The 14,879-nt window shown below is 33.3% G+C and overlaps 1 protein-coding gene and 1 long non-coding RNA gene across 3 annotated transcripts; one reads left to right on the top strand and one right to left on the bottom strand.

The window, feature by feature from the left end:
• The first annotated feature begins 525 nt into the window (after window positions 1-525).
• On the top strand, window positions 526-4,426 carry LOC134725026 (uncharacterized). 2 transcript variants are annotated; one of them, XR_010108512.1, is made up of 4 exons: window positions 526-1,053; window positions 1,908-2,123; window positions 2,635-2,706; window positions 3,673-4,426. It is a non-coding gene; the product is annotated as an uncharacterized LOC134725026 (long non-coding RNA). The 2 variants fall into 2 exon arrangements; XR_010108511.1 differs by lacking the exon at window positions 3,673-4,426 and having other exon boundaries at window positions 2,635-3,589.
• Window positions 4,427-10,099: 5,673 nt separating this feature from the next.
• LOC134726381 (uncharacterized protein K02A2.6-like) lies at window positions 10,100-12,832 on the bottom strand. Its single transcript, XM_063590780.1, has one exon. The coding sequence runs from the start codon at window positions 12,830-12,832 to the stop codon at window positions 10,100-10,102; it is 2,733 nt and encodes a 910-aa protein (XP_063446850.1).
• Window positions 12,833-14,879: the final 2,047 nt, after the last annotated feature.

Raw genomic sequence — 14,879 nt, 5'->3', positions numbered from 1 at the left:
CACTTTTCAATAGTTTTTTGTGTACAAATTACTATGAATTTTAAAGAAATAAAGAGAAATAAAAAATTTCAAATTCTTTCTATTTCACTAAAAATGTTTTTGAAACGTCTTACGTTATTTTGCACATTCATTTGACCGTCAGATTTAAAATTTCTCGTTTGAATTGTTTTATATTTGTTTTTTTAGGTTGATTATGCGGTATTGGTTTTACTCATTGTTGACGGCCGAACGCAAACCTATAGTTGTTTATTTCTGTGTTCAAGCCTTCATTAAAATAAAGTTTAAGTAAGGTATGCTTTCACTCTTGGATTAAGAAAATCATAAAGTCAAACGCTAAAATATTCAATAGGTAAGATTTTCTAAATGCCATATATGACCATATTCACATTTGGTTGTAAAATGTCTTTTTTACCAAATCACGACGTATTAAGGTAGCTCCCGACACTAAGGGAGATAACAACGTTTTACTGATGTAAAACTGGTTCCCGTTAAAAAAAATATGATATATCGCCTGTATATCTAGGTCACGGTAACAGTTCCGATGTCGTCTGTTGACAACGTGTGTAAACAACTTCTAAGTTACAGCTCATCGCTCAGAAGAAAGGAAGGTTTATCATAAAGGATAAATACATGCGTTCTTTTAAAATAAAGAATATGAATAGCTTCAGCCTGAAAGTTCACACAGTATTGAATGATTCTCAACTTATCAGGTCATATGATATAAGTTTTCGGAACTGGAAGTTGGAGAAATTCGGCATCCGATCACAGTGATCTTTCGTATGACGAAACCTGGAAAGAAGGTCGACGGCTACAAAAATGTAGCTCTGGCTGATCACCTACCACAGAATATGTTCGTTAAGAGTAAATCCCCTGCGAATACTGTCTGTGAACGGAAATACGAACTTCAAAGCTTGAACCAGGAGGGCATTTTGTCCATACCATATCGTTGTAGCTGCAGTGCATGTAACCTGCATATCATACACGTTTAACAGTGTAGGAACGAGGGAAAACATAGGACTGGTGAATTTGTTATCAATTCAAAAGCTGTACATGGTAAGAGTTCAATTTTCTCCTTATTATATATTCTCTTTAAACATTTTACTGGGTGGAGAAGGTGTATGGTTTCATGTCTTGAATAAATGAACCTGCCCCACACCTCTCTTTTTCTTTCTTCAATACCCCTCTATTATGGTCTGGGGTTTATGTGGTTTGAGGGTAAAAAGCTTTATTTTGAGGGGAAGTGCTGCCCAAATTTTTTATGAAGCTGAACTTAGTAATTTTTTTGGAATTTTGCCCCTGGAAGTTATTTATCATTTTTGCAATGAACACAAAGGCATCTATACATAAGGGGCTTTTTAGTTTTGCATTCAAAAGGGAGGGATTAATTTGTAAATACTTATTTGGTAGCAATTATATAACCATAAATAAAATTAGAATTGAAAAAGTAAACAAATGCAATCACAATGATTCATTCACAAAAATAATGTTTTACAAACTTAAAATATTATTAGTTTTCTTTATTTTATAATCAGAATTTTCATATTAAGTCATCTTTTGCATGTGATCAGAGACCAAGTGGTCTGATAGTCATAACTTACATATGTAGTAATTTAAAAACACCTAGAATGATGTGTATGCAGGATAATCTATAAAAGCAAAAAAGAAAATTAAGAAGGGGGGCACCCACCCTCATTCCACATTATTAGACATGAATATGAGTCTGTGATCTACATTGTATATGTATAAGAATAAAAGTAAACATGAATTCACAATCATATTATATAAATATAAATTGAAAAAATAATTGAATATCCCAAATAAAATTATGAACTCAAGTCTGAATAGTTTATAGTTTGTCTAATTAACCAATACAGGTGCAGACTGACATTTCATATCATATTTTTCAGGAATGATACATGTAGGAATTTGTGCCACACATTTCAACAATTTTCTTAATGGATTGAATGTACTTTTTGTGAATTCATCAGACATACTTAAAGAAAAAGGAGAATGAAACTGGAAAGAAAATATTTGCAGTTGCAAAAGAATCCTGTAAATAAATTCAAAACTCAGCAAAAGAAGAAACAGTTTTAAACATGGTTAATTTAATGAATAATTGGAAGGTAATTAAAACCTTTAGTCATATACATGTGTAATTTCAAAGTATTTTTTTGATAGGTAGATATAAAGTATAATGAGGACCATAATTATATTCATATTTGCACTTACATGCATGTAAGCAGTCATAAAAGTGAATTAACAGATCTTGGTAATAATTTCAAGTTTAGGGTCAATATTTCGAAAACAATTTTGTGGTAAAGCATTGTTATATATACTTGAAGACTTTCATGTATAGAACATGACAGAATTTGTTTCAACAAAAATATTGAACTAGAATTATTACATTCAAATTTATTAAATGAAATCTATATTAACAGATTAATGTATAATTTCAACAAATTTAAGGTAACCTATTTAGTTTTGAAAGCCTTTATACATACTATTATTACAAATTTCATTGTTAACAGACTGAGTTTCCAGTTAATTTTAAATGAATATGTTTTAGCTATAGTATTTGAACACTGCATGCACATTTGTTTATTTAATTTTTGTTATATTTGTTATCAATTGTAGGTCTCATTGTCATCATTTAACAGCAGGTTATTAGCAGCAGTTTTTCAGAAAAATGAAGGATAGCTGTCAATGGTAAATACATACATTTTAGGATAATTACATGTAGTTACCTTTGAGAAAAAACTTAGGTTTCATTTGAGACTTTTTAATCTGATAATGGTGTTTTTCAGGCATTTACAACATTTTTTTGTTTGGACAATATATTTAGTCCACTCAACTATAAAATGTAGGATCATGTAAATTTGTACACAGATCTCACTGACCTACATTTTCCACTTCACTGACTTTGGTAACATTAAAAATCCAATTTCATATACAACAAATGTATATCTCAGCAACTAAAAGGTGTCAGATCATGCAAACTTATATATACTCTCAGAGTCTCAGTTAGTAACTCAGCTTCCAGACAAAAGAAGGTCACAGTGATCACATTTTACACTATTGATTTGTACTGTATTTTATATCTTAAATACAAAGTATATAGTCAAGACTGCCACTGGTTCTTATGTGCCACAATTATGACAATGAAGATAACTTTGTGATGTAGATAACTTATGTTTATCACAAACTTGGTCGCATGCTGCATATATGCAAATTTATACCAAAAAGAACAGTTCAACTGTATTGATTTAAGGTAGACAGTAAAGGTCACACCTATTAAATATACATGTAGACCTTGAATTTGCATTGGACACTATAATGCTGCCTATAGCATATATATTGTCAATTATTGCATGCCAAAGTGTCATTGTACACAAAACAAAAACCACTCAAAAGGATGTCCATCATATGCAGAAGCAATATAAAATGCATACCCATCAGCTGACCTAATTATTGCAATCACTTCAAAAACCTGGCCATATATCATATTATAAAACGCTTAAGGAGTACCTTTGTTAGTCAGGTATAATACAATCTTTTTAAATTGATGTTGTAATGCATGATTGGATTAATTTTGCACTCACTAAAATAATATATTGATTTAGTAGTTTATTTGTATATATTACACCTTTTCATTACAAATAATTTATATTTCAGGTAAATGCAGCATCAAAATATTCCCCAGGAAAGTTTACTCAGAGAGTTTGGAAAAGTATGAATAAGAAATTAGAGAGGGAAACAGATAACCAGAAACCAAAGATTTTAAAAGAAAAGAATTGCCACTATTAGTAATATGATATATCTGACTGGGAGCAACATGTACTTTTCAATATGGAAGGATTGACAATTTTGACTGAGAACAAAGTGAACTCTAATAATGCTATGACTATCAATCAATACTTGACTGAATCAGAGGAGTTAACTATTTACATATTTGTAAATATAACAGTTATATGTTTGCTTGATTATTGAGGCATTCAAAATAAAGAAAGTTGAAAAACCTTTGAAAAAGTTATAATTTCATAATTTTTTGGTTATGTTACTATGACAACTGAAATATATAATGCATTATCATTATGCTTCATCAACTTAAATCATTTATTGAGGAAAAGGTGACAAAGTCTTTTTATCCATTTACTTGCACGACTGTTATCTATGAATCGATATTTAAAAAAAAAAATATTTGGTGATTTTTGCTAACTTCTGACTAATTTATTTTGCTCATTTAATACCACAGTAATGCTAATATAAGCTGCATTATAATGTATCATAGTATTTGTTTACATTTACATAGCAGCCATGTGCTGTTGCTCTAAAATCATGGGATTTGATCTTCTATTGTCTGTTGGGTTGTAACTCTTGCACATCAGAACAATGCAAAAACTTGAATTTTCCAACTTCGTGTCCTGTTGCCATGGTAACTGTTGTTCATAGAAACAAAATAAATGTTCTCATTTCATTGCCTTGTGAAACTGTATTATTCTGTGTTTTTCTTCTTCACGTGGTTACATAAACTAAAGCCATACAATTTGACGTTAAGATTGACCCGTTGATCAAGTAATTGATATTCAATGCAATGAAGATAACGTGATCCATTTAATAAATTTGAATGCATGCGGTTTATCCTGATAAACAAAGTATCAAACCGTATTTTAAGTCATTTTAACAATTCTAGTTTACATTATAAAACTTATCTAAAAAAACATGTCTATGAATAATGGTAAATTAAATTTTATAATATTGAAATGTATATAAAGACATATGTTTATCAGCCAAATATAGTACCTAACCAATTTTGTTAAAGAGAGGCAAAATTCCAAAAGGATATTCAAACTCAAGTCGAAAACAAACTGAGACAAAACAAGACTTCTTATACGTTCAGGTATTTCACATCCATTTTTTTTATGGAAATATTCTGTATAAAGCACAAAGGTGTCAGTATTCACCTCAGAAACTTACAAAACCTTTGAATAGACTTATTAAGAAGGGATATAATTACGATACTGTTGTCAAGTCATTAAAGATTGCATATTTTGGCGTTAATATTGAGTCACTGATAAGGTTATGCGTCGGAACTAAACACATTTATTCTAAAAACAGTTGTTGGCATGACACGGGTTATGTTCTTCTCATATATGTTATGATGGTATGATACTAAACCCCTAACGGGAAGGATTGTGCCTGATGTTCATATGATGAAATCATAATCTTTCAGTCAGTTTAATTGAAGTCTGGAGCTGGCATGTCAGTTAACTGCTAGTAGTCTGTTGTTATTTATGTATTATTGTCATTTTGTTTATTTTCTTTGGGTACATCTTCTGACATCAGACTCGGACTTCTCTTGAACTGAATTTTAATGTGCGTATTGTTATGCATTTACTTTTCTACATTGGTTAGAAGTATAGGGGGAGGGTTAAGATCTCACAAACATGTTTAACCCCGCCGCATTTTTGCGCCTGTCCCAAGTCAGGAGCCTCTGGCCTTTGTTAGTCTTGTATTATTTTAATTTTAGTTTCTTGTGTACAATTTGGAAATTAGTATGGCGTTCATTATCACTGAACTAGTATATATTTGTTTAGGGGCCAGCTGTAGGACGCCTCCGGGTGCGGGAATTTCTCGCTACATTGAAGACCTGTTGGTGACCTTCTGCTGTTGTTTTTTTATTTGGTCGGGTTGTTGTCTCTTTGACACATTCCCCATTCCCATTCTCAATTTTATGACAATGCATGGCAAATAAAAAAAAAAAAAAAGAATAGTACAAAAACACAACACAGAAAACTAAAAACTGAGTAAAACGAACCCACACAAAACCGGATGATCTCGCGTCCGCCAGAAGGGTAGTCAGTTCCTGCTCCACTCGTGGCTTTTGTTATGCCCCATGATGTAAGACAAATCCGGTTATAAGTCTACAAGGGGACGGAACTTTTGTTTCGAGAACTGAAACTTATCCGTTATCATCTGTGACACAGACATTTTGATAACGATCAACCGACTCGTAATGCCATCCAATTATAATCGAGTTCAATTTCACCACTTTGAACTCTTGGTTTAATCGCTTCCTTGTTAGCAGCAACCTTCTTTCAATGAATCATGATAAGGAATGTAAGCGCTGGAATATTGTATCAACTGGGAGGTATATACTCCATATGCAGTTGCAATGTTGCAAGGTAAACATTAAAAGTTCTCATTTTTATAGCTTTTTCGTAAATTTTGCCGTTATATTTTGTTTTTAATCCGGACCTCATGTACGTCAAGATACGAGGAAGACTTTTAAAATGTTAAATATTAGAAATCCTTTTCCAATGTCAAATAAAGGCAACAGTAGTGTACCGCTGTTCGAAATTCATAAATCGATTGAGAAAAGAAATTAATCCGGGTTACAAACTAAAACTGAGGGAAACTTGTTAAAACAATGCACTTGCCGTGTACAAAACCTTTTTTGATACAAAAAAAAATGAGGTAAAGTAAACAACAAAAAATCTGAGCACTAAATCGAAAGCAATACGAATCCCTATAGATATCACAAGTGTTATCAGACGTTGTGGAAAGAACAGAATTTTTACTTCACAAGAATACTTCTGTTGTATAAACAAAGTGATATAAGATAAGTCAAAGATGACTTTATTTTGAGACATTTAGCGTGTAATAATGAACTGGTGATAACACATTCGCTTCCATTGAAGTATTACATGGCTGTGTAATGATTACACCGGTGGACGTGCAATCAACGCTGAATTTAACAGTTATATAAAAGACAAAAACTTTATCATATCATGCCAATAATGTATTTGACAAATCAATATGAAATATGGATATAATTAATGATGATGTTTGCTCAGTGTACTATTGATGATGAAATGGAATCATTCTGATGATAAGGTCAAGCTTTCATCTATATCAATTGATAATTAACCCATTTCTCTGACGTCAGTCTATTGTTCTAACAGTGGATTATTTTTTAAGAATCCACTGACCATAAGATAACTGATGTCATAACTTTGAGCTTTTAACTTACGAAATGTAATCCTCTCAAAAACGAGTGACAGATGAAAAGGTTCGAACCCGCGCACATTTTCGTCAGTGAAGTTTGTAGTCTATGCATGATACCACTAGACCACGAGCGCTCAAAAAGAATATTTTAATATCACTCTTAAAGCGTATATTTGTCAATACATGTCAATAAACTGTATTTCTGTCTTTTTTTTTTTTTTTTTTATATATAATAGAATAAATAACACCATACAATCAAGGAATTGTAAGTATGACTTATCAGTACAGTCCCTTTATAAAATAAACACCCATGGACACATTACATTTATCACTTTTAACGTACAAGGCCTTCGCCTTTTCATCATAGCAAATTCTTACTTTTGGAATTAGTATTATAATGCTATCATACCATCACTTTTTGTTATTTTGATTATAAATGGTCCAAATATACATCAACATTTAACTGTCTCTAATGTGAATAAATTGTGATAAGCTACAACTGTAAAACTACTTCTTTGACTCTAAAACCAGAAACAAAATTGTCAACTTGTTATGAAAAATGAAATATATATACCTCTCAGATTCAAACAAATATGTTGGTAGAGAAAAACAGTAAAATAAAAAAAAGATATTCCCGGTCCTAGGGTTGAACTTGGTACTGTTGGTATCAAAGTTGTGTCTTTCAGTACGAACGACTAGACGATCACGGCTATGAACTGATTTCATGTAGAATTTTAAAATTGACATACTTATATATCGTACATTTGTAGCAGGAGCAATTTTGCTTGGGTTTCAGAATGCGTACCACTTATATTACTAGTGTATTTACTGATTGAAGTTGGATACCAAATGTAATAACGTTGAAACAATCTAAACATATATAATGAAAGCGAACCAGTTTACATTATAATTATATATTATTGTTCAATTAAGACCAATCATTGTTTTCATTTTGTCATCAACTAGAATCTTGTGAGTTGGTTTAATTGTGACATTTATAAGTAATCTTAGTCCGTTTGAATAAAGTTTGTATATTCAATCTATCTAAACTAATTTTATTGTTTATCTTTATTCAATTCTTCAACATATATATATACAACAGATATATACGAGTCTAAATTGAAAACTACGTTCAAACCTATGATTGCGTTGGATAAAAACCGCAATTTTTATACGTGTGCATGTCAAACAAATTTCGTTGTAGAAGGGTCTAAAAACAGCACAAACAACATTTTCCAAAAGACCAAAAAAGTGAAAAAGTATATTTAAACAAAACGCATTTGACTAACAGGTCGAACAACTGATGTTCTTTAACCCTGCTGACTGCCATTGACGATTGCCAAATAAAATTGATCACAAGATGTAATAACTAACTGGATCTGAATATAAATTTAATACGTCACAGAAAAAAAAAATGTTAACTTGTGGCTACGATGTATTGCCACAAACATTCGGTGTCAATATTTCTTTAGTACACCAGATCTAGATTTCGACAATATATGTCTCTTCAGTGATGTTAGGGATCGAAACGGTATTTGGAAGGCCATATAATTTACTCTCAATTTAAGATTGACTCTTGAATTTTAAGAGACAATATATAGGATGAACGATAGAGTAAATTATATGGCCTTCCAAATACCGTTTCGATCCCTAACATCACTGAAGAGACATATATTGTCGAAATCTAGATCTGGTGTACTAAAGAAATATTGACACCGAATGTTTGTGGCAATACATCGTAGCCACAAGTTAACATTTTTTTTTCTGTGACGTATTAAATTTATATTCAGATCCAGTTAGTTATTACATCTTGTGATCAATTTTATTTGGCAATCGTCAATGGCAGTCAGCAGGGTTAAAGAACATCAGTTGTTCGACCTGTTAGTCAAATGCGTTTTGTTTAAATATACTTTTTCACTTTTTTGGTCTTTTGGAAAATGTTGTTTGTGCTGTTTTTAGACCCTTCTACAACGAAATTTGTTTGACATGCACACGTATAAAAATTGCGGTTTTTATCCAACGCAATCATAGGTTTGAACGTAGTTTTCAATTTAGACTCGTTTATATTTTTTTGTTTGGGCATGTATCATGTTTTCCCTCCGGTTTATATGATCCGTTCATCCTATATATTGTCTCTTAAAATTCAAGAGTCAATCTTAAATTGAGAGTAAATTATATGGCCTTCCAAATACCGTTTCGATCCCTAACATCACTGAAGAGACATATATTGTCGAAATCTAGATCTGGTGTACTAAAGAAATATTGACACCGAATGTTTGTGGCAATACATCGTAGCCACAAGTTAACATTTTTTTTTTCTGTGACGTATTAAATTTATATTCAGATCCAGTTAGTTATTACATCTTGTGATCAATTTTATTTGGCAATCGTCAATGGCAGTCAGCAGGGTTAAAGAACATCAGTTGTTCGACCTGTTAGTCAAATGCGTTTTGTTTAAATATACTTTTTCACTTTTTTGGTCTTTTGGAAAATGTTGTTTGTGCTGTTTTTAGACCCTTCTACAACAGATATATTACATATTACACAAAAATATCACAAAACAATGTTTAAAGTATAATCACATATATAATCAGCACAATAATTAGAAAATAAATGTTGTTTCGGAATGGTGTGAGGCGATGAACACAAAGGCAGTTTCAGTCTACATATTTAATTAGCTACATGATAACAAGAGAGTGTGTGCGCATGCTATGTCAGCAATCTATTAATACATTTTGGTTGTGCAGGTATATCTAAATTAATTCTGACTGAGTTCTGATATTGAAATATTAATAGTATTGTCACATCCCTTCTTCTTTAAATAAAAATAATTACATAAAAGTTATTTTACCAATTAAAGTCATACATAAAATTTGTTTTACCAAATAAAATCATATTCAACACTTAGGAAATTTAATGTCTAAATGCGAAGTTAAAGTCAAAGATATTGTCATAATGATTGTTTTGCATACATAAAACATATCCTAGCGATTGTTTGAAAACACTACTTCTCTAATAGACGGGTATATAATTATGTTACATTATTTACACGAGATCACTTCAGGGATTATTATGCCCTGCGCGCACTTGTGATCTAATCACACACAAAATCCTTAAATCGTGCTGGTGGTTTTACAACTCTTCCTGATCGTGTCATAATCGGTGTTTCTTTCGCATTTTCGATTTCTGTCGCATTTTCAAGATTGTCTTGATTGTTTATTTCTCCATGTTCAAAGTCGGAATTGTCTCTTTCAATTTCTATAGGTTCATTGTTATCTTCTTCTAGTGTGTGTTTAAGTTGACGACGATTTCTACGTATGGTTCGCGATCCAACATCAACTTCGTACGATCTGAGGTTGACCTGTTGTTTGATAGTTCCTTTCTTCCACTCTTTGTTGAAGTTTGACGGTTGTATTCTTACGGCATCTCCATTCTTTAACATCGGTAAATCTTTTGTTCCTTGATTGTAATAGAATTGTTGCTTCTGTTTTTGTTTTGTTAATTCTGTTTGTACTTTATTCGGAGTAATCACTTTCGGTTTCAGAAGACTTTCTTTCGTTGGTAAAAGTGTTCTAGTCTTTCTGTTCATAAGTTTTTCAGCTGGACTATTGTCAAAACCCTCGGTTGGTGTATTTCTAAAATCAAGAAATGCTAAATATGGATCCTTTTTGTCAAATTTTGATTTCTTCATTAACCTTTTTACTGTTTGTACTGTTTGTTCAACTTTTCCATTGCTTTGAGCATACAATGGAGAAGAAGTGTCATGTTTAAATTCCCAAAGTCTGCTAAATTTTCTAAACTCTCCACAGTCAAATTGTGGACCGTTGTCTGTAAAACACACATCGGGTATACCGTGCCTTGCAAACTGAGCTCTGAGTTTTCTGATTACTGTTAGCGCAAGAGTATCTTCAAGATAATCGACTTCCCAGTAGTTAGAATAATAATCTACTGTCACTAGATAGTTCTTACATTGAAATGTCATTATATCGATTCCTACTTTTGACCATGGACGACTTGGTATTTCGTGTGATATAAGTGTCTCTTTCTGTTGTTTACGTTCGAATGTTCGACATGTTTCGCATCTCTGTATATAATCTTTTACTTCGGCGTTCATTCCCGGCCAATAAAGACTTTCACGTGCTCTACGTAAGCAACCTTCTATTCCTATATGTGATGAATGAATCTTTTTAATCATAACAGTTCTTAGAGATTTAGGAATAATAACTCTCTCTCCTTTGAATAATAGACCATTTTGTAATGTCAGTTCATCTCGAATGTCGAAATATATTGATACATTCGATGGTACATTCCATTTGTTACTCGGCCATCCTTCCTGAATAACTTCTTTCAGTTCTTGCATTTGTTGATCCTTCCTAGTATGTTCTTGAAGTTCAGAAATTCGCTCTTCAGATATCGGCAACTCATCTATCATGTTGATACTTTCGATTTCGTCTGTTGTGTTACTTGAATCTGAAGTCTCTTTTAAGTACGCTCTACTTAAAGTATCGGCTAAGTACATCTCCTTTCCTGGTCTGTATTGCAGGATTATGTCGTACTTTTGTAAACGTAAAAGCATACGTTGTAAACGCTTTGGTGCAGCATGAAGTGGCTTTTTCATGATTGATTCGAGAGGTTTATGATCAGATATTACATTTACTGTTCTACCATATGTATACGAGTGAAATTTTTCAAGTCCGAAAATGACTGATAATAGTTCCTTCTCTATCTGAGCATACCTTGTTTCGGTATCAGTGAGAGCTCTACTCGCATATGCAACTGGTCTGTCTTCTTGCATAACTGCAGCACCAAGTCCAGTTTGTGAAGCATCGCTTTGAACTGTTAGCTGTAGTTTAGGATCATAATATTTTAAAACTGGCTCAGCAGTCACTAGCCTTTTGATTTCTTCAAGTGCTTTATCATGATTTTCAATCCAACAAAATTCGGAGTCCTTCAAAGTTAGCTTTCGAAGTGGCTCGCAAATGTCGCTAAGTTTTGGTAAGAACTTACTTAGATATGTTACAAATCCAATAATTCTTCTTACTCCGGAAACATTTGTCGGTTTTGGCATATCAATTACGGCTCGAATCTTTTCTGGATCCGGCTTCAAACCTTCGCTGGTGACTAAATGTCCTATAAATCGAACTTCCTTCAATTTTAACTTCAACTTTTCTTTGTTAAGTTTTAAGTTTCTTTCCCGACAACGTTCCATTAAAGCCCGAAATTTCCTATCGTGGTCATCAATGGCTTCTTCTTCTGTATCGCCTTCGCCATATATAAGAATATCATCTACTATGCTTCGTACGCCTGGCAAACCTTCAACTGTTTGGTCTTGCCTTCTTTGATATTCTTCTGGTGCAGAAGATAAACCGAACGGCATTCGCAACCATCTGTAGCGTCCGAACGGTGTGTTGAATGTTGTCAACAACGAGCTTTCTTCGTCCAATTCTACGTGCCAAAATCCATTCTTAGCATCAACGACACTAAAAACCTTCGCTCTACTCAGTTCTGGTAGTAAATCATCGATAGTTGGTAGCGGATAATGACTTCTTTTCAACTGCTGGTTCAAATGCTTCGGATCAATGCATATCCGAAGTTTGTCTGGTTTTACGACAGTAACCAAACTTGAAACCCACGGAGTTGGCGTTGAAACTGGTTTTATAATTTCTAACTTTGTCAGTCTTTCCAATTCGGATTTAAGCTTCTCTTTAATAGCGACAGGTACTTTTCTTGGCGGATGTACTACAGGATTTGCAGTATTGTCCAATTCTAAATGATATTTTCCTTGCAATTTACCAGTCCCTTCAAATATGTCTGCATATTCCTTCATAACGGTTTCTTTTGAAAGGTGTTTAAAAAGTGCACTGCTTTAATGTTTTAAAAATTTACAGTTACCAAATTCATAGCTTGCACTGCTTTGCTACCTAACAACGGAGTCAAAGTGCCATCTTTTACTACTACAAATTCTGCCTTGAACTTATCATTGTTCTTTGGATTCACCAATTTTAGAATGCATGTTCCTATCGGTTTTATTGTGGTATTGTTGTACATTGTCAGTATTTGACTTGTTTTCTGTAATTGGTTAATATCAAGCTCTTTCAATGTTCTTGCAGTGATTATATTGCATGTTGCTCCACTGTCTAATTGAAATCTTGTTAAGTTGCTTTTCTCATTCTTGCCTATTATTTTCATAGATGCATATATGTGCCTACTGTGCTTTTCTTTAACAGAGTTTACATTGGTGAGTGCTACTGTATTTATTTCAAAATAATCATTACTTTCTTCAGACTCTTCAGAGATTGCTCGGACTCTGTGTCCTAGGTGACGCCTTTGCCTTGATTTTTGTTCTGATTTGCACATGCTTTCGAAATGATTTGCTTTACCACATTTCCTACACTCCTTCCCAAAAGCGGGACATTTTGCCTTGTTAAATTCGTGTTTTCTTCCGCAATATTTACAAGCAGAAGAGTTTTGTGCATAAGACGGTTTAGTTTTATGTGTATATTGCTTTGGCTGTTGATAATTAGGATTTCTTTGTTTATGTTTGACACCATGTACTTCTAAGTCTGAAAAAGTTGGGTTTTCTAATGTTTTTATTCTCTCTTTAGACAGTTCTGCTGCTCTTGAAATTTGTAAACATTTCGGTAGGTCTAAGTCTATAACTCTTAATAATCTTTCTCTTAAGTGTGAATCTTGAATACCACAGATAATTTTGTCTCTTATTAATGACTCTTGCAGCGCTCCATAGTTGCAAGTTGTTGCTAATATTTTCAACTCGGTGACATACTTTTCAAATGTCTCCTCTTTATTCTGGTTTCTCATATTAAATCGGTATCTTTCTACTGTTTCGTTTCGTTTTGGATTGCAATACCCATCAAACGCCTGTAGGACCATTGCTAGTGTCCTATTTTGTGGTTCTTGTTCGAATGCCATTGTAAGGTAGATCTCTCGTACCGACTAAATACTGAAATAGTTTAACCTTTGCTTGCTCATCCTCGCTGTCCATTACCAAATCGATATATAGATTTAACTCTTCCTTCCATTTCTTCCATGCATCGGCAAGATCATGAGCGTCTAAGTTAAATCTTTCTGGGGCTCTCAGTTTCTCCATTGTTTCCGTTTTATAGACAAAGGAAACGAACGAGGTCAATTGCGATGGGCAGTGTTTTGGATATATATGTACTCCCTGATTTATTTAGTTCTGTCCAGACGTCGGACTATTGTCTTTTCTCGTTACTTCGCTTCTTTTAGCACATCTGACACCATGTTTCGGAATGGTGTGAGGCGATGAACACAAAGGCAGTTTCAGTCTACATATTTAATTAGCTACATGATAACAAGAGAGTGTGTGCGCATGCTACGTCAGCAATCTATTAATACATTTTGGTAGTTCTTCACAAAATGAAAATTACCGAGCAAAATCCCTCACGTAAGGGCTTTATGCCCGCGTCACACTGTCCCGATTTTAATATACGATGGACACCCGAATGCGAAAATTGTAAGTTCGTACGAAGTTGGTCCCGATCTCGTTAAAATACCAAAACGTGACCGAAGCAAGTACGGTTAATAACGAAGTCTATACGATGGTGCCGAAATTATATACGATAACAAACGATGGACATACGAAGGTTAACCGAAGACGGGTATTTGAGCTTCATATCTCAGCCGAAGCCTACACGATGGATCACAAAGGCTACACGATGGATTGCGAAGGCTACACGATGGATTACGATGATGGCGAGATGGCCATACGATGTCTAAAAAACGTCGTGTACAGCTTACGATGCATGGCGGGAAATCGATCTTTTTGTCTAATTCTTATAAAACTAAGTTTATTATCCCCTTGCCTACTGCGTTTACGTTGCGTGTAGATACAA

Source organism: Mytilus trossulus, chromosome 7, assembly GCF_036588685.1.
Source record: "Mytilus trossulus isolate FHL-02 chromosome 7, PNRI_Mtr1.1.1.hap1, whole genome shotgun sequence".
Taxonomy (NCBI): domain Eukaryota; kingdom Metazoa; phylum Mollusca; class Bivalvia; order Mytilida; family Mytilidae; genus Mytilus; species Mytilus trossulus.
This window is presented reverse-complemented; position numbering and strand designations above follow the sequence as displayed.

Coding starts and splice junctions, on each gene's coding strand:
- LOC134726381 (XM_063590780.1), bottom strand. CDS start 12,832: ATGAAGGAATATGCAGACATATTTGAAGGGACTGGTAAATTGCAAGGA.